Source organism: Cyprinus carpio, chromosome A16 (genome assembly GCF_018340385.1).
Source record: "Cyprinus carpio isolate SPL01 chromosome A16, ASM1834038v1, whole genome shotgun sequence".
NCBI lineage: Eukaryota > Metazoa > Chordata > Actinopteri > Cypriniformes > Cyprinidae > Cyprinus > Cyprinus carpio.
The window spans coordinates 297,256-321,081 of NC_056587.1; the positions used below are offsets into that span (position 1 = coordinate 297,256).

A 23,826-nucleotide genomic window follows, 5' to 3' on the forward strand; every position below is an offset into this window, starting at 1 on the left:
ACTTAAAATTAAACATTAAACATTAAAGTTACTAAAACTAAAACTAAAATTTAAACAGAAAAATGTAACTAAGTATTCAAAAATATTAATAATTATAAAAGTATGTTAATGATAGTATGTAGTTAACAACATTAAACAAACACATGCTGTAAACTAATCAGCATAAAACATATTTTTTTCAACTTGTCTCATGTCTTATGATGGTCATAATAGAATTTTGCCCACCATAATTTCCTCTGCATTCCAAAGTTTATGATCTAGAAGCATAAACATGAATGAAAAAAAGGAAACAGTAGAAGCGCTAAGCCAAGAGTATAGATAATCGTTCATTTTATCAGTGATGTTTGCTGAGGAACTAATCACCTTTTGCCCAGGGTTAGGAGTAGCCTGTACGATTAAATGATTAAAATATGTCCTCTCTACTTCTTAAACCCCATATACTGCATATTGAACAATAACTTTTAATAAAGCAGCATGCACCTTAGAAACTTAATTTTCTGTAAAGTTTTTTTTAAGTGATTGGTATCGTAAAAAGCGCTATACAAATAAACTTGAATTGAATTGAATGCACTCTGCACAATATATGGATTGTATTTTTTTTTCTTTTTTAATTTTATCTATTTTACTCTTTAAAAATAAATAAATAAATGAATAAATAAAAACATGCACACATTCTACAGATGTGGTTGGATCTGACCGTTCTGCCTCAATGTTATGAAGATCTCTTAATCAGGAACTGGTTATAATTATGTGAAATGTCCATTTCCCTGATCCTATTTCCTCATTGCTGTCTCGTCCCGGGCCCCAGGCATCTGTGTGATTCTCTGTCTGATGAATGATGCTCAGTGGCGCCTCGGGCTCTGTACAATGAAGTCAACATCCGAGATTAAATCTCCCTCCCTCATTTCCTTCACTTTCCTCTCCTATTTGTCCTGTTTAGCTGTGTGTTTGTAGTGACGGATCAGCATTATCATCCTCTGCAACCCCATCTCATGAGAAAACACGTGTGTTTTACGAGGTGGTGATTTCATATGAATTTGTACGATTTGTTCTGATTTGTACAGAAACGGACGATATTTTGAAAAATAAGCAAGGATGAAGATAATCGTACACAAAGCCTGATAAAATGCTACACTCACACATGGTTCACAAAACATGGCACATTTGCAGGGAGCTCAGAAAATAGAGCTTGGAGACGTCATGCATCAGAAAGCTTCTTGCTACATTTGTTATTACATTGTGGTCCCAAAACCCCAAATGTTTTTTTAGCCAAATCATTAACACATGTTTGGTTCTAAAAGCGGCCATTTGCATTTTCATAATACAGATTTTTTTTTTACTCTATAAGCTCAATTATTTGCAAATTATTAAATTGTTTTTTACTTCTGTATGTGCACTTTCCTATATGTCCTTATCTTTTTACTCTAGTTTAACATGTTTGTAGTACACAAAACAAGTAAATTGGGACACTTTTTGGCATGGAAATGACTACCTGAATTCACCTTTTAATCTGCAAATAAGCAAACTTTCTAATATATTATCAAAACTTACGATACACTTACAAAATAATAAAATTACTGTAAATATATTAAAATACAAGCAGATTTGGGGGGGGGGGGTTGAACAAATGCCTCCTGTAGTGAATCCATGCGTTTTTGTAAGAAAAATAACCATATTTAAAACGTAATAATCAATTTAATCTAGCTTGCGTTCACTGTTATACACAGGAGAAACTCCGGGTGGATGACGTATGAGGTCAGCTTTGTGCATGCGCCGCTCAGAAGTGACGCACGCGGAAATGCAGCAGAGAGATCAAAACAAAACAACAGTCACTAATTAGAAGTACAAAACAAGGATTTGTAAAGAAGAATATCAGAGGATTTTGATGTAAGCCAAGAGGAGACTAGTTTTCCTTTGCTAAAGTAAGGAAACTTTGCTTCCTTTGCTCCTGTTAACTAAAAAACAAGGATTTGTAATATAAGCCAAGAGGAGACTGGTTTTCCTTTTATTTTGTTAACAAGGATTTTTTTTTGTGTACAACTGTGGGCGCAAGATACATTAAAGTGATTATTACGTTTTGAATATTGTTATTTTTCTTACAAAAACACAAGAATTCGCTATAGGAGGAATTTGTTCACCCCCCGGAGCAGTGTGAGGCGCTTTTTATTTAACTTCTTTTGGACTGATGAACTGCAACACACGCTGTGTCAAGCGTCAAGCGTCATTAAACAAAGATCAAAGACAATTTTTAATATAACTCCCGCTGGATTCATCTGAAAGAAGAAAGTCATATACAGCTAGGATGCCTTGAGGGTGAGTAATTTATGGGTGAATTAACCCTTTAAAAGATTAGTTTACCCAAAGATTAAAATTCTGTTGTCATGTACTTATGTACTTATTTCAAACCTGTGAGTTTCTTTCTTCTGTTGAACACAAAAGAAGATATTTTGAAGAATGTTGGTAACCAAACAGTTGCTGGTAGCCATTGATGTCCATAGTATGAAAAAAAAATACTATAAAAGTCAGTAGCTATCAGTAACATTACTAGCAGAAATGCAGAGTCGATATGGAAAGTAAAAGGTAGCTCTGTAAAACATGTTCTATTAAATCCCTAAGGTTTTCTGTATCATCCAAAACAAAATATGAAAGAATTATGAAAACATGGCACTCCTCTATGCAGTCGCCAAACAGGAGATTGTCCTGTGATTGTGTGATCTGTGATCAGTGTTTTTGATGTTTTCCATCACAGTTGCTGTGGATTATCATGCTGACAGCTCCTTCAGTCCCCTGTGTGTGCATCAGTCTCATCTCTCTGCCCTTTCCTGCTTCTCATTAATTAATATTTCTAATTAGCGTCCTGATCATTTGGCTACCTCCAAGATGTGGGAAAGAGCTGGTGCACACAAGGGGATGATCATGTGTCCCAAGACTCCTATACTGTGTATTGCTTGTCTCAGCTTCCAGAGTCTAGCCATTTTATTTAGGCAACACTATCAGGTCAGGTGTGTCATTTTTTCAATGTTAAGATAATTTCTCATATCCCATTTTAAAGTCAACATGAAATTGTGTTGGCAACCAATTTCCATAATGTGACTTATTTTCCAAGTGAATGTACAACATAACATGATGTAGAGTGGGACTTGATGCAGCAAATTAAATATATTGAATATGTTTGTGATGTCAGCCAGAAGATAATATAAAAGAATACCAAGGCAGCACACACCAATAAATCAAGCACAATAAGACCAGTTGTAAAAGTAAATGTGACTCTGTGGTGCTTTCACAACAAAACAGAACTCTGTTCACAACAAAACTATGTCAACCAATGGTATGAGTTTATGTCAGGGTTCATCTGTGTTTGTTTTGGACACATGTTTGCTCTGTGACCTAGAATAACTGAACCTTTTAACATGGATGTCATGAAAACTAATACCTCAGTACCAAGTCGGAAGCAACATTTAAAAAAATCCTGATGGTACTTGTTTTTCTACAATTGCATAAGTACCAATGGTATTGTAGTGAGGCTGCGATTCTTCCAGAACTGATGGGGGCAGTACATACACCTAGAAGTGTTTCAGTCGTCCTCAAAGGGTAAAGAAAAATACCTACAGTACAAGCACATGTAAAAACTATGAGTTAAGCTCTGCCCCGACTCGTTAGCAAGAAAGGTGCTAGAGTACAATACGGAAGTACTTTGCATTCAAGGCCGATGACCAACAAGTTATTATTGATGCTCTTATGCCAGTATGCAATGTAACCTTGCAGTACATACCAAGGGAGGGAACACCTCAAATTTGGCAAAGCACCTAAATGACAGGCACCCCAATCTTTTCAAAAGAATTCAAGGTGAGTTTCAAGTAATATTAGCATCATATACAAACTGTAAAACTTCTGATCTTTTGGCTGAAACAGGCCCTATACTTTATCATTTTGTTTGAGGCAGTTAGCATTGTTGCCAGGGTAATGTTATGCCCCACAGAGTGTGATACCCAGTTATTTGTTATTTGATGCTAGTGCAATGCAATGTTTGATACCTAAAATCTCTCTCTTCTTCTTTTATTTTTTTTTACCAGTATCAGCCAGAGGAAGATGTCCACCAGGAGATGCAGTGGTAAAGTCAGCAAGCATTAGCACAGACAACCTTAACAGAAGCTTTGCAATGGCACATAAAATCCGACAAAAATTCAAATGAAGAAAGGAAACTGGACAGGGCAGTTGCTGAATTGATATGCATGGATAAAGTTCCCGTTTACACTGTGGAAAAACATGGATTCCGGCAAATCAGCAACTTAAGCAATTCAACCCCAGTTACCAGTTACCAGTTACCAAGAAGAAATAATTTCATGTATACAGAGCTCCCCAAAATGTACACTGAAACCAGAGACCTCATTTCAGAGCATCTCAAAGACAAAACATTTTATGCCTGTACAATGGATCTGTGGACAAGCAGAGCTGCAAACACATTCATTACCTGCAGCACATAACCAGGTCCTGGGAGATGCACTCCTGGTGTTTGAGCTGTAGTGGCCTGAACTCTGAGCACACAGGGGAGCGTTTGAAAGAGGCCTTTGAAGAAGAAATACAGAAAGAATGGAAATGGGACATTTCTAGAATGGCAGGCATCACAATGGACAATGTGTCCAATAACCAAAAAGGCCTTCAAAGATCATTACACATGGATCCCTTGTTTCGGTCATGATTTACACCTTGCAGTAAATAAAGCAGTTACCATAGACAGTGTACCTGCAGCACTGTCAAGGTTTAACAAAACAGAATCTGCATTCATTAGTTCACTAAAGCTCACCAAAAAAAGACAGATCTCTCACTCCCAGAACATAAACTCCTTTATGATTAACCGAATTCATCATATGATATGGTTGAAAGGATTTGGAGCAACAGCAAGCTGTGTGTGCAATACTAACAGTGGACTGAAGGAAATGGCACCTAATTCCTAAAGATACGGACATTACAATTTTAGAGACTTAAAAAGAAGTCCTTGGACCACTGAGTCCTTTTAAAGATGCACTCAGTGGTGAGAAACCCACAACCCTCTCATTTGCCTTACTACTCATGTGGTAGATACTGTCTTGCCTTGATGATGATGACATTGATTCTGTATTTGTTAGGGAAATTAAAGGTTCAATCAAAGAATCCTTATTCTGGATCAAATAAGGGCTGATGATGGTGATTGGAGGTGGAGCCCATGTGCCAAGAGGGGCAGAGGATTCAAGCAATGACAGGCCATCTAAGAAGTGATTTGTGAAGTGATCTAAGACTGATTTGAAACATCTCATTTGGAGTATCCAAGGAGAAAAGAAAGGCTGTAATGCAACAGCTACTCCACAAGTACTCCAGGGATTTCCACAAGTGACCGTTTTAATGGACAGTTTCTGGTATACAGCAAAATGCCAGAACTCCGTACTGAGGAGGATCCAATCTCCTGGTGGAAATCTAATGGGAGCATGCTACCTTTGCATTGCTGCATCAGGTTGTGCTTCTGAAAGAGTATTCAGTACTTCAGGGATGATTGTCAGTCAAAGACATTCAAGACTGACCCAAGATAAAAGATTTGTTGGTCTTCCTTTCCAGAATCTTGAACTGGCCCGGAAAAGTTCAAGAAGAGATGAAAAGTGATGACATTCTTGTTTGATTCCAGCATCTACAACAATGGTAGCACATCAGCCATACTAGTATTCTGTCTTATTTCTGGTTTTGTGGACACCACTACAGTTTGAGTTGGACATTTCATTCAGTTCTTTGACTTCTCAGGTGCTTTTCTTATATTAAGGCTAGATACAAGTTCTTGACTTAGTAGTTGGAGCCTATTCAGTGGGTTACATACTCAGCTATACATGTTTACCTTTTAATTTGATACTGCAATGTCTGCGTCAGTTATTTTAATTCTAAGCTTAGCTATGCAGCACTGTTCATCAAGAAGCCATGACTTCAAATGACAGGTTACTGCAATAGTAAAGCTGTGCCTTAAAAAAGTTGACTGCATTGCACATCTTTTTTATAATGCTACACTATTTCATTTTATTTATTATTTGAAGGCCAAATATCACTAATGTGATATATAATTTTTTTTAACCATGGTATCAACTTGGGTATTGAGTATTGTGTAAATTTGGTGGTATCAGTACCAATTATTAAATTGTGTGGTTTTCCAGACAAGCATCAACATGGAAACAAGATTGCACTTTCCTGGAAAGAGCCTCTAGGGACTTTCATGGAGTATGTAGAGTGGGTACTCCTCCACAATCTGTGAGAGTGAGAAGGATTTCAAGAGTTCCAGTCACAGCTACCACCATCCCAGCAAATGCAAAACCAGAGCTCGCCACAAATGGAGAGCCTAAACCTGCCATGATGAATAAACCAGAGTAGACGAGTGAGCCTCCCAGAGAGTCTGAGTTCTGCCCAGCCCTGAATCTCTTGTGTCTCACCCAGCTCCAAGTATGTTTGGTCATTGATGCTCCCACCCACCCTCCTTCTCCCATCTCCTGTGTGGATTTGCCGTCTTCAGCTCCATCCTGGGGTGTCAATATCTTGGCTCCACCTCACCCCTCTGAGACCTGGACTCCACCTTGACCTTCAGTCCCTTCAGCTTTTTCTTGGCTTCACACTCCCTTGGCTCCACCGGAGTCTGTCATTCCTCTAACTCCACTGGGCTCCCTTGTCCCTCCAGCTCTGCCTTGGTCAGTCACTGACCTGCCTCTAACTTGGTCTTCCAATCCTCTGGCTGTGCCTTGTCCCTCCATCCCTCCAGCTCCAACTTGGTCCTCTGTCCCACCGGCATCACCCTGTCCTGCCAAGCCCCTGTCTTCACATTGGTCCTGCGAGTCTGTGGCTCCACCTTGGCCTTCCGGTCATTCGGTTTCATTTTGGGTCTCTTGTCTTCTCAGCTTTGCCTGGGTCTGCACCTCCATTGGCTCTGTTACTGTAAGTTGTCCCTGTGTTCACCTGTGAAGTCATTTTCGTTTTGAATGGTTGGCACATGTTTCTTCTGTGACCTAGTTTTCAGTTAGTTTCCTTGATTACTCATTGTTTAATTTGGATACCTGCTGTTAATTTCTTTGATTCGTTTAGTCTGTTTAAGTCCTGTGTTTATACTTATTCTTGGGAAATCATCTTTGGTTAATTTCTTCAGTTCAGTCTGTAAAAGTCAGACGCAAGTAAAAACATGAACATATTAAAGAACTTCTTCATAGTCGTAATTGAATCTGTAATTCTGACTTAAAGCAACCCTGAAACTTTTTTCAATGTCATGTTTAATACTGTAAAGCTGCTTGCTTTAAAGCAATTTATTGTAGAAAGTGCTATATAAATAAATGTAACATGACTTTATTTGACAGAAGTGGTAAACTGCAGACCTGCTGTAAACATATCCATATCTCTATAATCACATGCTGTCTTAACTGCTGTTTTCTCACTACTGTCATTTTTGTTGTGTGTTTATTTTGTTATTGAGAGGAAAACTTGCAGCACATATACTTACATAGTAATTTGAGTGGCATTGGGATGTTTGATAAGAGTAGGCTAAGCAAAGAACGCCAAAAAGCAGGGTCTTAGGTATATCGGGGCTTTAAGTAATAAACTTTGGTTTGGGTAACTCCGTATTAAGTTTCTTATTACAGTTCTTCCAAATCTGTGTCACAGCAGACTCAACACAGTGACAGAACTCAGTGGACAGTGGAACAATCTGTCTTTAGTGGCAATGAGGAAATGCAAGACCTGGAATCAATGAAACATCTAAAGCCTAATCTACACAGGAACTTGAACTGGCGGGGGAAAACAATTGGTAGCCAATACCTAATTACAGTAAATCAGGTGTAAGTGTGTGTGTGTGTGTGTGTGTGTGTGTGTGTGTGTGTGTGTTTTGAAAGTGAAAAAAGGGGGTTCTTCAAATATGTCTCTCTCTTTTTCCTGATTTTGAAAAGAAAAGAAATATTCTGAATCTTTCATACATTCTGCTTTGACAAAGGAGGCTTTTATCTTGGTCCCATTAGCATTTTTGGCACTGGAGCAATTTACATTTTTATAGCATAATTAATGAACAAGAAAGTAATTTACATTTTTCCTCTGTTCACTGCCATATTGTGTGGAGCATATTTTATTTCAGGGGCCGGTATTTGGGAATTTGGACGGTGTGTGAATGAAGGAAAAGGAACGGCAAGGCGAGAGGATGAATAATCCATTCTGCTTTAAAATCCAGTGCAGGGCAGACGTTCCTCTTTCAGGTGCAAATGGAAGGTAATGTGTACAACACATCAGTTGGCTCTGGCTTCAAACGGGAAGTGGTATTCAAGCACTAATTAAGCCATTTAAACATCGACTAAAGACAACTATTCATACATGTTTGATATATGTATTGCTCAGAAAATCAATTGGCTATTATATTTATCATCTAGAAGAGACGAGATGTTGTCATCTTATAAATGTATCATATCATTCAAAAAAAATGTACTTTAGTACCTGATGATTTTTAATGTTGATAAGCATAACTGTAAAGAATTTGACTGAAAAGTTCATTGTATTAAATAACTAGTTCACCCAAAAATGAAAAAAAAAAAAAAAATGTTGAAATGTAATCACCCTCAGGCCATCCAAGATGTAGATGAGTTTGTTTCTTCATCAGATTTGGAGAAATGTAGCATTGCATCAGTGTCTCAGCAATGGATGCTCTGCAGTGAATGGGTGCCGTTAGAATGAGAGTCCAAACAGCTGATAAAAACATCACAATAATCCTCAAGTAATCCACATGAGTCTAATCTATTAATGATTGACTTGTAAATGATGCTTGATCAGTGCTTATTTCTCTTTATTCAGACGAGACTTTTCACTGGAAAAAATTTCATTGTGATGTTTTTATCAGCTGTTTGGACTGATTCTGACGGAACCCATTTACTGCAGAGGATCCAATGGTCAGCAAATGATGTAATGCTAAATGCTTCCAAATCTGTTCCCATGAAGAAATAAACTCATCTACATCTTGGATAGTCTGAGGGTGAGTACATCTTCAACAAATTTTCATTTTTGGGTGAACTATTCCTTTAAAATGAATCACATCTCGTGAACTTCACAGAGCTCATTTTTATTCCTCATATGACGGGTCCATAAATATATTAATATTTGGTTAGATGTTCCCTCAGGACACAGGTGAGTCTGTCTGAAGCAGATATCACATATGAGATTTTTTTTATTGATTTTATTCTCAAAAAGAATAAAAACTAGTGCGGCACTACTGTCTTAAATTATTATGATACGATATGATGTAACAAACATAGCATTTTGTTTTCATGTGATATGAAAACCATAAAACAGGAAATTATATTACAGAGAGAATTCCAGTAGACATGACATGTGAATACACATAATTGTCAAATACACCATTGTTATTTTTTAATTAATACCTGTCCAAAACACTATAAAGTACAAAGAAAAATTGTGCTTAAAACTGTTTTTGCTATCTTGCAAAGTCGATAGAGCACTACAAAAAAACGATTAAACATTTCTGCCCAGGCAGAATAGGAATAGAAACCATTTATTTAATATATGTCGACCTTTGGTGACCCCTCCAATAAGGGTATGGTGTCACACTATATATAAAGTTTCTGAATGAAATTCATCATTAAAATAAAACAGTAAAACAATTATAAAATAAAACAAATCATGAACCGACACAAATGTAAAAGATAACATATAAAAAAAAAACATTTTGCAGAAAGATTTCAATTATTATACAGAAATTTAGAGCATGTGACAACTTTACTTGTCAGTGTAGTTTTATCGTGTTTTTACCTAAAAAATGACAAAAATAAGATGAGTTAGCATCATTTTAAATAAATAATAATAAAAAAACACTAAAAATAATCAAGTGCTGGAAACCAAAGTGCAAACCACTGCTACACTTTTGGACTTCAAATCTTATAGTTACTGATATATGGCAGTTGCACGTGTGACAACTTGCCCCAGTCTCTCCAATGTATGAAATACATCTGTGTGTGGAATGATCTTCATGAGCCCACATTACCACACTGTCATATGAAGACTCTGCTGAGAAGCCTCCTACCCCTCTCGACGAGGACATCTCATCACGCTAGCAGCTGAAGCGGTGAGGTGAAGGAGCACAAGTCTGCTTCACAGACAGTCAGTCACTGAAGTGAAGCAGTGGCGCGCGGTCACCTCGCTCTCCGTGCGCGCAGAGGCAGCAGCAGCACGTCCACGGAAGCGCACAGGACACACGCGTAACTGATGGAGCAGATAGACGACGGAGTGCTCAGCAGCTGCAGCGGAATAAAGAGCGAGTGCGAGACCACCATGCGCCTGGAGGAACCGCGCGCTCTGCCATGCTGAGCATCTCCCTCGCGCTCCTGCTGGCTCTGACCGCTCCCGCCCTCTGCTCCCACAGCTGGAGCGACGAGGACCTCCTGCTGCCACCCATCAACTCCTCCGGGAGACTCCTGGCCAGCCTGGAGGTGGATGTGGGCTACTCGAAGAGGTCCGTGGAGGAGCCCGAAGCCTCCTCGCAGTGCAACGTGAGCGTGGAGAGGCTCCCCACCAAACTCGTGGCGCGCTGGGACAGCAACTTCGGCTTCCAGTGCGACGTGCTCATGTACACCACCAACAGCCACGGCAAGGCGTTCTTCTCCGCCGCCTTCAACCGGGCGATCTCGCCGGTCTACATCGAGCACCTGGGCGTCACGGGCGGCCAGCAGGAGTTCAGGCTGTGCGTGGGATGCGGTCTGTCCCGGTACCGGAGATTCAGACGGGGCAGGTCAGAGGGTCAGCAGACGGGCGACTCGGTGCACTTCTGCTGCGTGGATTTCGCTCTGGACGAGCTGAAGGGGGACCGGAGCTGGAGGCTCAACCGCAAGCCCATCGAATCCACTCTGGTGGCGTGCTTCATGACTTTAGTCATCATAATATGGAGCGTCGCTGCCCTCATATGGCCAGTTCCCATTATCGCGGGATTTCTGCCCAATGGAATGGAGCAGAGACGGCAGAGGTAATAGAACAGGACAGGACAGAATACAAGTGAGCATCTATAGCCTAATAAAGGAATCCTAAACTAGCTGAGCTGCCAAACATCATACGCTTATACGCTTAGTGAACTCTTCTCGTGTTTGAAAGTGCTATTATAGCTACATCTCCTGATGGATTGAGGTATTTTATTAGATTCCATTTGTTTTTATAAATTGATTTTAATAGAAATGCATTCTATGTGATATCCAGATGTCATTTCAAATGTTTGTAATGTTTTTATCTTACGATTTCTAGTGTTTATTTAAAAAATATGGAGTATGTCTCAGGACAAAAAGCTCTTTTGTAATGTGGGTAAAGACATTTTGAGATTAGCTGGTTGTACACCAATACCAGAACACGGAGAAACCTTCCAGTGTCTTTCGAGAGACTTCTTGTGTTTCTGTTTGTTTGTAAAGATGAAAGAGATCCGCACTCGTCCAAATACAGCTCAAAAGGCTTATTTCATTTATTGCTGGTCACAAAAACATATGCAAAGAAGTGCAAAAGTGCAAGTGCAGAACCTCGGTGCCATGTGCCAAGCAACACATGCATCTCAAATCTATAACAAAATACAGCAAATACATTTACAAGTCATCCCAAATGATCCATATACAACTATATCAACAAAATATACATATATACCAATAAAGGATCTCATGCCTCCAACACTACTTCTTTTTTTGGATCTACGCACCTTATGTTTTTTTGCTATACTGGATTTTAATGGACGAGTGTTTGGCACTACAACATTTTTTGTGGATTGTATTTGTTTGTATAAATAATAAAACGTGATTAGACATTTCATTAATGTGGAAAACTCTCAATAGCTTGAGAGACAACGTGACAGGCAATCCATTTGTAAATAAAAAAACGAATTTGTATAAGGTTTATACTTTATAGACTGTCATAATTGTTATTTGTAGTAGGCCTATTAATAAATGCATCAAATATTCCTTTGTGGAGTTTTTTTTTTTGCAGAGCTCAGCAGAGTCAGACTCACACACACACACACTCACACACACACACACACACACACACACACACACACACACACACACACACACACACACACACACACACACTCTCTCTCTCTCTCTCTCTCTCTCTTAGTATTTCACAGAAAGTATACAAAATCCACAATAAATGTGTTATAGCCGTGTTATAGTTGATGCAGAAGAGTGTACGCCGCCTGCGTACAGCTCAGATTTGTCAAAATGGTGCTATGCTGATTTGGAGAGACACATCGCTTCATAACGTTACGGTTGAACCACTGATGACAGATGGAGTATTCTGATGATGTCTTTCATACTTTTCTGGACCTTGACGCTGTTATTTATTTGGCAGTCTATGGGACAGTCACAAGCCTCCCGGTTTTCATCCAGAATATCTTAAATTGTGTTCTGAAGGCGAACGGAGCTTTATGGGTTTGGAACGACATGGGGGTAAGTGAATAATGACAAAATCTTCATTTTGGGATGGAGTAACCCTTTAAGTTTGGACATTGCATTGAGAGGATATGTAAATTAGTCAAAATGGGCGCTGCCAGACTTTTAAAGAGGCATAAATCCTCGCAACGCTTTGATAAATATTATTTGATAACATTCAGAATAAAACATGATTAAAATGAAATAATGCCAATGGAGGGAGTAGGAATAAAAACAAAGTTTACATGCATTACATGACATAACAAATGCCCTTGGAATCACTACCACAACTGTAATCATAGTTCAACTCTGAACTCTGAAAAGTGTGACATGGATATACTGAATATGTGCAAAAGAACAAACCGATAATGTCCCACAGCGCCACCTACAGGACAGCTGTTTGGCTTAAAGTGGTGTACTTCCAGAGCCTTTAATTAATCTCAGTCCGAACTAAACAATCTTAATAACGTTAAAGTCATTCATTTGCAGTTAATGTTTGTTTTCTACCTTTCAAATGCCTTTGTTGTGTATAGATTATATAGTTGTTTCCTTGTCCACTGCATTCACTACCATAGTAAGTGCTTTTAAAGTCAAAATTATCTTTTTTTTTTTTTTTTTTTTTGTGGAAATCAACATAATGCATAAAGTGCTCTCAGTGAAAGCTATACTGGACCCGGAATATTCATTTCATGTATATGTACTGTAATGTATACACATATTTACTGTTTGTTTATTTTTTTGCATGTCTCAAACATTCTAAACTGGGTGAGTAATTAAATAATGACTGAAAAACACACATATGGTCCTGATAAATGGTTACATTTCTTATACAGGACAAAGATACAGTAGTGTATTTCCGGTCGGCAAGCAGCAACAGAATAACAGGTTTGGGCCTGTGCCCATTTGCAACAGAGCAGGGGAAAAATAAAAAAAACCCTTTATTCATAAAAGGGTTTTGTTGCAACTGGCTGGCGGCTCCTACTTTCCCATTTGGTCCATGGTCTCGAAAAATATCAGCTTTTATTACAAATGCTAAAACACCTTGATTGAAAAGACAAACACTTAACAGCCTTATGAATTTGCCTTTAAAATCACCTAAACACTGTGAGAGAATACAATGAGACATTTATTAGACATGAATTATAGTAACTTTGTTTAATGTGATTTTTCATGTGAAGTAAACATAGCCTACTTGAAGCGTTTTCATGCATTTGTAAAATTAACATCGTTCTGGGAAGAGAAAAGGTTATTTTCAGTTCTGACCAGCACTTACCTGTTTTGGTTATAAAATATGAGGCGGGACTAACACACTTAGCTTGGGTTACCAAATTAGCCTACTATTACTATAAGCAGGTCATTTTATTCTGTAGATCAAGTTTTTAAGTGCACGCGAGTGTATTTCTGCGGGTTCTGTGCTGATCTGCTCGCGCGGACTGACACAGGTAGCGTGGATAATGAGTAACGTGAAGTCTGTCGCAAACCAGGAAGCCGCTTTATTGTCTCTGAAGAACACCGAAGACTGTCGATGGCGCACTCTTACATTTTTAGCTCACTGTAAGGAGTTTTAATGTTAAAAAGTCATGCGAATTTGGCGGTTCCCGTGCTTTTCAGTCCTTTTTGGGTTTTTGCTGTCGTCAGTCCCGGAGCTCACAGGTAAGAGCCAGACAGACCCAGCCCAGCCCTACCTGCAACACTCACCTACAGCTATTAGCTTACCCTCGAGTTCAGTCTTTACCTCTTCTCACATCTGAAAGGAAATCAAAATCGAATCGGTTTTATAAGCTCGACGTGACTATTAGGTTACACGTCTTTTGCTCAGCTAGTATTTTGGTAATTTTTAAATGTGCTTTTTTTCTCTTTAGAAATGAATTGTGGCATAGCTAAAATACACAGGTTAACAATGTGTTTGATTAGTCTACATGGTCATCTCTTGAGAGAAGAAAAAAGTGCGAGCAGTGTGTTGGATTTATATTGGCAAATTCAAATTTCATTGGATGTTTCAATTACGTTTCATTAAAAAAAACACCTTTTAACTGTGCTATTTTTGGGGTGCACATCTAAACTGCATTTTTTTGTGTGTTTATAAATAACTTTATAATTTTGTCACTCATATATATGTGAAAAGAGCCAAAGGTTACAGTGGTTAAGGTTAAAAAAGTCTAAAATATATTTCTTCTTTATAAAGTCATACATTTTAATACAAATCTTGATGTTTATGTAAGCCTCTGTATCATTTCAGGCAGTGCAAAGCTCAGTATTGCTGTTGAATCAGGCACAACCATACGCATTACTAGTGCTGGCAGAAACACACAGTGCAAGGTTTGTATCGGACAGAACACACAGGAGGTGTGCCAGTTGTCTGCGGTCCTCAGAAGTGACACGCTTTTGGACTTCAGCTGCTCACAGCCAGAGAATGTGTTCACCGTGCAGATCATCAGAGATAATGGTGAGAGCTGTCAGATTAAAAAATAATACTTATTATTCTATGCATTTTCATTTAGACATTCATATTCACTGGACTTTCTCTTATATAAAAAAGTATGTTAAATGGATGAAGTGTATAATTGTAACTGTACACTGTTTAAATTCTTTTAAGTACTTTTTAAACATCTTAGTATCTGCATAAAGACAATCTATTAACCCTCTGGTGCTCCTCACATGGTGGGCAAAAATGACTAAATTATTTAATTCTGTTATTATATAACTATTATAATTATTTTTTCTATTAAGTTATTGTACTATGTTGTAGTTTGATCATGTTTTGTTTTTATTTACATTTTTTTATATATTTATGTTACTAAATTATATTTGTTCAGTCCATTTATTGACTGTTAACCACTTTTTGAGCGTAGACCTGAAGATTAAATTTCAAACTTAAACCATCATAGATCTTGAATGCTTTGGTACAGACTATTTGTGTCTTTTCAAAGAAGACACTTGGTAGATTATTGCTGAAGTGAAAAAAAAAAAAATGTAAGGTTGATATCACAAAAAAAAAAAAAAGATTTCAGTAAGATTTTAAGCGCAGTACCAAATGTTTCCACTAGAGGAAATAGTTTTCTCAATCGTTTCCAGTTTGTACAAGAGTCATGTCTATGATTTTTCTTGTTGTGTGTGTGTGTGTGTGTGTGTGTGTGTGTGTGTGCATGTGTTCACATAGCAAGTGCCAAATACCTTTACAAAGTTTCGTACCTTGAAGTGTAAATTATTATAAAAAATCTAAATATTTTTTTTGTGTAAAATGTGAAAAGAGAGCAAGGGGGTTTTTTAAGATCTATTTTTTAGAGAATGTGTGCTCTTACATTATTCTACATCTTAAATTACTAAAGAATTACAGCTTGCAGATGCACACTTGCTGTGAGCTTAATAAATCTACTGGAGTCTTTCTCTGACGTGCGTATTTGTTCCACAGTGATAAATAACATTGAACCCAAAGATCACAATGCCTTGCAAAAGTTCAATCGCACCTTCATCTGGAATCTGAAGCCACCAACTACGAAGAGCTTGCGTTTGAATTTCAGTAGTACTGGTTTACGGCAGATTCAGCCCACAGACAGCTGCCCAGACAAACACGTTTACATGCTCGCAGTGGAGAATGTCAGCGTTGGAAGGTTTTGTCAGAATGGAACTATTAGACAAGTGGATGTGCATAATGGTGGAAAACTGTCTTTGGAAGTGTCTGGAGCTCGAGCTCTGGACAAGAAGTTCATCGGTGTGTCACTGGGACGTCTCATTAACTGTAAGTACAATGGTAAACTTATATATTTAAGCACAGATAGTCCAAGTGTAGTCGGGATATGTGAAATGTTGTACTTTATTTTACAGCACTGGCTAATTTCCATGTTGTTCTCCCAGAGAGGAGTTCAACCCAGGACTTCTTTACCCCAAACGCTTTTCCTGCAAATGCAGAGATAATGTGGTATTTCACCGTTCCCCACACGTACTACACTGATGTGCGCATTCTGAGCTACACTGTCCCAACATGCCTCCGACCTGAAAACATCCCTACAATGAAGTACACTTGGCAGGGCAGAGAGCCTCTGGTGAAGCTGATGAATGTAAGCCAGCCGTCGGTGGAGCCTGGAAACTTTAACCTCTCCATAAAGAACTGCAGACTGTCCGGACCACAGCCTCCATCACAAGGCCTAACGGTGCACTTCCAGATCTCTGCCATCAAGAGAAGCAAGGGTAGGTAACAGATATGATTGGTTTCCATGATTAGAATTACACGTTCATATGTACTTTTATAGTAATCGTATTGGGTAATTCCGAGTCAACTTAACCAGAGGTTCTTGGCTAAAATTATTTAAAAAAAAATAATTTATTGTGGGAAAAAAAATACATGAATGAAGAATAAAAGCCAAAATACTAAATGCTATGGATGCATATTAACTGAGCAATCCACTGTTTTATAGAGAGAAGGGGGAGAAAAATAATGAAAAAGAAATTGCAGTATTATTATTTTATTTTTACACAGAGATTGATTGGTCTGTTAGTAAAATCAGTTCACTTTTACAATCCTTGTTGCATTATATACCAATAGTGACTGTTCAAAAATGGGGAAAAAGCACTTTTCGCATTTTCCCCCCAAAGTTTCCCCCCACAGGGGCAGCTGTGGCCTAATGGTTAGAGATTTTCACTTGTAACCAGAAGGTCGCAGGTTCGAGTCTCGGTGCTGGCAGGAGTTGTAGGTGGGAGGGAGTGAATGAACAGCGCTCTCTCCCACCCTCAATATCTAGGCTGAAGTGCCCTTGAGCAAGACACTGAACCCCCAGTTGCTCCTCGGGCGCTGGATATATAGCTGCCCACTGCTCCAGGTGTGTGTTCACGGTGTGTTCTCTTCTCACTGCTGTGTGTGTGCACTTGGATGGGTTGAATGCAGAGCACCAATTTCGAGTATGGGTTACCATACTTGACAAATGTCACGACTTTCACTTTCAGTTTGCATGCCTGTAAAACAAGAATTATTAAATATATCTTAAGATCCTTTTAGATTCTTGTTCTTAACAAACATTTATTTTAGTATCTTCATTTAAGGCCCTACAGTATATGTTTCAATTCCAGATGTATTAGATCTTTATGTGGCTCCAAACCGATCTCAGTGCTATATATATATATATATTTTTTTTTTTTTATTTTTTTTTTATTTAAGTTTGCGTGCCTGTATGTTAAGAAGTATTAAATATGTTTTAATATCATTTTAGATGCTTGTCTTAAACTTAATTTTTTTTTTAATCCATTTTTTAAGGAGCTATATGGTTCAATCTCAGAGATATCGGGGCTCTCGATGCGGCTTCATGTGCACATTTCTAAATTTGTCCCATTGTTAATGGTTGAAAACCCTGATTTCATTCACATAGATTGTGTAAACCGTGTAACCACCAGCGTGTTTATAATTGTATTTATATTTGTATTTACTGTGTCGTTCTCTAACACTGGGGTGCATCTCAAGATTTGATGCATTTGCATGTGAATATTTTCATGACACATTTTATTATTTTTGATTGATTGTTTTATCTTTATTGATATACTTTGATTACACAAGACCTTACTCTGATTGAGACATCTGTTGTGTCATTATGGAAAACCCAAGCAGTTCCAGGCAATGACTCATGAATGCAGGAAATGAGAAGAGAGCTTTTTTCTTTTTTTTCTTTTCAGTGGATTTTGAAGAGCCTCGGGTTCACAGGAGGTGCTTTTTAAGCTACTTCTGTTAACCTTGTTTTTTCACTTGTTTGATTAGGGTGTGGAAGGGTGAAATATAGAGCAGCAGTCATTTATTCAGTGTTGATTCAACACTTATTCAGACTGTTTCAACACTGAGCAGACAATCATGACAAACACTAAATTAAATGAACTTACTTTCAGTTATATTCTGTAGATTTTTGCTTTATTTACATTTTTAATTTCATCCATTGTTTAAATATTTTTTAGTATATGATGTCAATGTTACAATTGTAGCAATTATATAACAATTATAGTCACGTTAAATTGATCCAGATCAAACATTTTTAAAGCCGTTATGCCCTTATGCATGGTGAACTTAATTTGTGTAAAACATGTGTGACAGATTCACACAGAAGGAAACATTTTTCTAATGTTTTGAATGAGTAGATAAACTGACTAACATATTCAACAAAGTACCTTTGTGGTACAAATTGAAATGTTCAGTTTGCTCGTTACTGTGGACTGCAAACACATATGACTTGATGTGTTACTCTCAACACTGATTATGTTTTCATGAACACCAGAACTCCACTTATTGTGAGAAAGCATGTGTTTATCACATGAAAGTGACATTCATGTTAGCAAGTGCTGTGTTAGCAGCATATTCTTCATTTATAACCTGGGTAAAGATGCGGTGCCATAACTTCAGGCACATGCACACACTTTTGAAAACCTATAAGAACAACACTTATTCATTTACATGACCACATAAGTCAGTTCTACAGCAGATATCCAGGTGTGTTAAACTGCTTTCTCTTAATCCCTTAAATGGCGTAATGAAAGAGCAGTTTATGTTTCAGAACACTGTGTAGACTAAACCGCTTTCTTGTGCACGGAAACATCGTCTGCAGGCTCTACAGCAAGCTTTTCTAGTGATCAACCAATAAATTGGACATTATTTTTGGACACTGTATTATCAACGTTGGCCAATTTCAATGTTCAGTTCTGGCACGTTAAAGGGATACTCCACCCCAAAATGAAAATTTCGTCATTAATCGCTTACCTCCATGTCGTTCTAAACCCGTGAAAGCTTTGTTCGTCTTCAGAACACAATTTAAGATATTTTGGATGAAAACCGGGAGGTTTGTGACTGTCCCATAGACTGCCAAATAAATAACAGTGTCAAGGTCCAGTAAATGACCGACTGACTGCACATTATGCCTTACTTATTTCATATACTGTTTATATATCTGTTGTTTTTATTCTTTTGAATCTTGCAGGGCAATGTGAAGGGGATCTGCCTGAGAAGCAGGTACTACAGATACGTGTGAAGAAAAAGGATCCCAAGTCAACCTGTGTGTTGAAACTGGATTCGGTCATAATGGACACGATCACCATCGCTTCAGGGAAACATTTTGTCCTGAACTCCTTTGACTGTAACAAGGACGAAGTAGAGTTAACTGTCAACCAGACCATAGGTACTCAACTCTATATTTAACATGATATTTAAACAGGACAAGTACACGACTTTTTGCCAAAATCTTTAATTTTTGTATTTTTTAATATATATGTAGTAGTCCCCAGACTTCTCAGGTACCCTCATAGTGGTGAACACTAGCTGATAAAGCAAATCACTGACAGCCAATTGAAATCCACCCAACTTTAAAGAGCTCCAGCATTTAATATGGCAGCGCACACTTAGAAGAACACCACTGTGTGAACGCTTATATAGTTCTCATTCTAGGTGTGAACAGGCCTTGACGCTCCTTATTGGCCCCTAACAATGAAATATTCCTCTATTCATCACACTACTTTGTGTTTCTTTATCAACAGAATGTAAAGAATGGAAAGACTGTGCCTTCACTTCATTCCCTCTAACTTTCAACTACGAGCAGCAGTGTATCCCAGGAGTTTTGAAGACGCTCATCTGGCTCCTTCATGGCCCTCAGAACAGTGCAGTGGAGCTACAGTCTCCTGCAGGAGATCTGCGTTACTGTCCGCCCGAAGACAAATGCAACAGCATCATCCTGCTCAATGTGGCCCATGTTAACTCCAGCATCACTCTTGGGCAGTTTTGTCCAAAGGGAACCATTCAGAAAATCCAAATCCGTGAATCCAAGATTGCAATAAGTGCCACCGTCACGAGTTTCAACGACCGGAATTTGGCAACTAAACCCTTCTTAACCTATTCATTTACACAAGACATATCAGGTAAGCGCTTTCATCACACATTCATAAACCGATAGTGTACCTGCTCAGATATCAGCGAGTGGCTAGATATCAAAAATCAGTTTTTGAGTCTTTACTGTTCCTCATACAGAGCACTATATATTCACTGTGGCACCAAAAATGGATAACCCTACCATGTTGGCGACCCCAGCCTGGCCGTCTGGAATGAAGGCGTCTAGCACCGTGTCCTGGATTGTTAACCTGGAGCCTCAGTTTAAGAGCAGTGTGAAGTTCAGAAATGTCAGCCAGCCCAAGTGTAAGGAGGTGCACACAAACATCGCAGTGCAGACCATTCGCTCTCAAACGACGCTGTACAGCACTAAAACAGATGTGAAGATTAAGGACCTCCTGGTTCCAGAAAGTTTTTACCTGAACATGACTAACTGCAAGTCACCGACAGGAGCCTTCCGGGCGATGATGGAGGTCACGCTGCAAAACAGCCCAAGTGAGACCGCCTTACCTGGCAACCTACCTTCTTCTGCTCACTAAATTCCCACTAAAATTTAAATGTAATACAGAGGAAACACTTGAGAAGATGAAGTGAATTTTGTTGTCATGTTTTTTAGGTAAGCATTTGGGCATCATCCTGAGTATTGTGGGAGTTGTGTTGGTGATTGTAACAGCCGTGGGGATCTGGTTTTTTCTCAGGTGAGTGTTTTGCATAAACATGTTTTAAATACAGTTGCAAACAGCAATTACAGGGGCTCAAGCATTTTAAAGCCTTTAGGCGCATGCATAGATATTTTATGTTATTTAATAAGCCCGTAACTGCCTAAATCTGAGATGAAAAAAGACTTTTATTTCAATTTCAGGTAATTTACCATAGAAATTAGTGCTGTCAAACAATTAATAGCATCCAAAATAAAAGTTTTTGTTTACTTAATATATGTGTGTGTGCTGTGTATATATATTATGTATATATAAATACACACACATGCATGTATATGTTTAAATATTAATATTTATATATAAATCATATATGAATATAAATATATATACATGTATGCGTGTGTATATTTCTATGATAAATATACACAGTACACACACGAATATTATGCAAACAAAACCTTTTTTTTTTGGATGCAATTTAATCGCAATTAATCGTTTGACAGCACTAATAGAAATATACAGTTTTTATATATCATAGGTTAAAGCACCACCTATTTCCCGATCCTTGTATAAGTTTTCATGCTTGTTTACAATCTTATGTCATATGTGCCTGCCATTAAGGTCTGAGATTTTGTTTGGGAACTTTAGGCTGTTTTGTATTTTTTATATGGGTAACGAATTATTTTTGTTTAGTTTTTTTTTTATAAGTATTGATCTAGGGTGTCCAGAAATTTATTCTCAACTGGTTTTGTAAAGTTTGAGTTTCGTAAAATTAGTTATATTTAAAATCTCAAATATTTAATGAACAATTTCATTGATAGCAGTGATTCTTGAGGCAAAGATGTCCAGAATGAGGAGATGTGATACTTTTAACATGTCATTTTACATACTGAAATATTGCATGTGAAATATTGCATAATATACAATTATTTAAACACATGTAAAACGTGATAGCGCCCCCTGGAGGATGATTTCTTTCAAACTTCTGGCAGGCTTTTGGGGCCATAGAGCTTCTGAAAGTTGATTGACTGATGGCAGGCATGTTTTTATGTTAGTGTCCTTATAGACAATGATGGCACCTTGGATAAAGACACTGCATGCCAATTGTCAAGACAACTTGACCAATGGTTGCGAAGTTAGAGACATTTTTTTTTTTTTTTTTTTTCCTATTATAGCATCACCTAGTGGTCAATACCTAGTGGTCAATACCTCTTTCATTGATTAAATGCTTTTTATACTGAGTATTTTTGTCTTATTTCAAGTACAAATATCTAAAATTTCTTAAATCAGGATGCATTTCTATATTAGAAAAATTACACAAGCTATGTAGTCTTTGTTTCCAAGTGCTGTTGCCATGGTGAATCGTAATTTTGGAGGTTCATTCAACTCAGAGTCAGCATAATTAGAGTTGATTGAACTCAAATCAGCTGTTCTGACACCAAAAACTCTGGGTAAGTTCAAGTTTTAACTCAGAGTTGGATGAAGCTCCTTATTGAAACAGGCCCCAGATCGTGCCAAAATCAGGGTAAAATTGTGTAGTCTGAACCAGGTTTGAGCCCATGCACGTGTACCAAGATTGTTGAAAATATCTCATTCCATTCAAGAGTTATAGCAATTGATTTATTCATTTTGCCCACTTCAAACATTTTGGATTGAAGTTGCAGTGAAAGTTCAGCTCTTTTGATAATTATTGTTATTCAGTCTCCAGATAATCATTCTACACTGGTTTGATGGGGAACTGGGCTTCATACTTGAATCCCTATCAAGTATTGTATCATAATTGATTTTTAACAAAACATCTTAATATTAAACAGGAAAAAGAAGAGGAATAAGACTCCCCCAGTGTCCGTCTACAATCCCAGTGAGCATGCTTTCCTTCCAGGCCTCCATGGCATCCCCAAAGCACAGGAGGAGGAGGATCCTCACACTTACGCATACATAGATGAAACTCTAGTATATAGCCATCTGCTCAAAGTTGATGATAAAAAAGAAGAATATAAAGAAGCCACTGCAGATGAGAGTGATCCCCCTCTGAGAGCCCCAGCTTTACCAGTCAGAAACAGTGAAAACCTCATCACGAAAAGCAACGCCTTGCTTGACAGTGAGCTCTGTGGTTATGTTCAGGGACGATCAACTACATCTGGCTCAGCGAAGACTTCCGAAGAAGGGAACTATGAAACCAGACTGTGTGTGTGAGGGGAAAAAGTCCTGATGAAATCTAATTTTCTACTGTAAATGAACGTTTTTTAGGTGTCCATCTAAGATGCTTTAATATTTAGTGATTTTATGTGTGAACAGGCTGCTTGCTTTAAAGATGGTACGTTTTTGATATTAAAATGTCTGTTTATTTATTCACAACTTGAAAAGTTAAGAGATGGATTCTCTCGAAAAAGATGGAAATATGATAGAGAACGGTTTGTGATCAGGCCATGTTCTGGGGGTTTTGTCGCAGTCCTTGAAAATCCGTCTGCGACAGCAAAATCCAGCCAAAAGTCATGTAGTGTGAGCTTGTCTTAAAGAATTAGTTCACCCCAAAATGAAAATGGTGTCATTAATTATTCACCCTCATGTCGTTCCAAACCCGTAAGTCCTTCGTTCATCTTCGGAACACAAATTAAGATATTTTTGATGAAATCTGAGAGCTGTCTGACCCTCAATAGACAGCAATGTTAATGTATTTTTGATGGTTTATGAGATATGTTTGATATTTAGTTAAAACAGTCCATGTGACATAAGTGACTCAACTTCAGTTTTGCGATGCTACGAGAAAACTTTTTTTTGCGCAAAGAAAACAAAAAATAACATAATTTACGCAACCATTCTTTTCCCCTAAGTTATGTCTTCTGCCATTTTGGAGAGTACCCAAGAATGTATT

At 38.0% G+C, this 23,826-nt stretch overlaps 2 protein-coding genes across 2 annotated transcripts; both read left to right on the plus strand.

Moving 5' to 3' along the window:
• The first annotated feature begins 10,080 nt into the window (after positions 1-10,080).
• On the plus strand, positions 10,081-11,975 carry LOC122147940 (transmembrane protein 158). Its single transcript, XM_042771931.1, has one exon. The coding sequence runs from the start codon at positions 10,347-10,349 to the stop codon at positions 11,007-11,009; it is 663 nt and encodes a 220-aa protein (XP_042627865.1). The 5' UTR covers positions 10,081-10,346; the 3' UTR covers positions 11,010-11,975.
• A 1,701-nt stretch (positions 11,976-13,676) lies between these two features.
• Positions 13,677-23,513, plus strand: cdcp1a (CUB domain containing protein 1a). The gene is made up of 9 exons (XM_042771932.1): positions 13,677-14,099; positions 14,686-14,892; positions 15,859-16,185; positions 16,272-16,634; positions 19,394-19,591; positions 19,947-20,324; positions 20,434-20,787; positions 20,909-20,990; positions 22,766-23,513. Exons 1-9 carry the CDS (start codon positions 14,027-14,029, stop codon positions 23,145-23,147), a joined length of 2,364 nt encoding a protein of 787 aa, XP_042627866.1. The 5' UTR covers positions 13,677-14,026; the 3' UTR covers positions 23,148-23,513.
• Positions 23,514-23,826: the final 313 nt, after the last annotated feature.

What these genes read in the sequence shown, in the direction of transcription:
- LOC122147940 (XM_042771931.1), top strand. Translation starts at nt 10,347, where the DNA reads ATGCTGAGCATCTCCCTCGCGCTCCTGCTGGCTCTGACCGCTCCCGCC.
- cdcp1a (XM_042771932.1), top strand. Translation starts at nt 14,027, where the DNA reads ATGCGAATTTGGCGGTTCCCGTGCTTTTCAGTCCTTTTTGGGTTTTTG. An exon ending in CACGCTGCAAAACAGCCCAA is followed by an intron (nt 20,788 to 20,908) that starts GTGAGACCGCCT and finishes CATGTTTTTTAG; the next exon opens with GTAAGCATTTGGGCATCATC. An exon ending in GGGATCTGGTTTTTTCTCAG is followed by an intron (nt 20,991 to 22,765) that starts GTGAGTGTTTTG and finishes AATATTAAACAG; the next exon opens with GAAAAAGAAGAGGAATAAGA.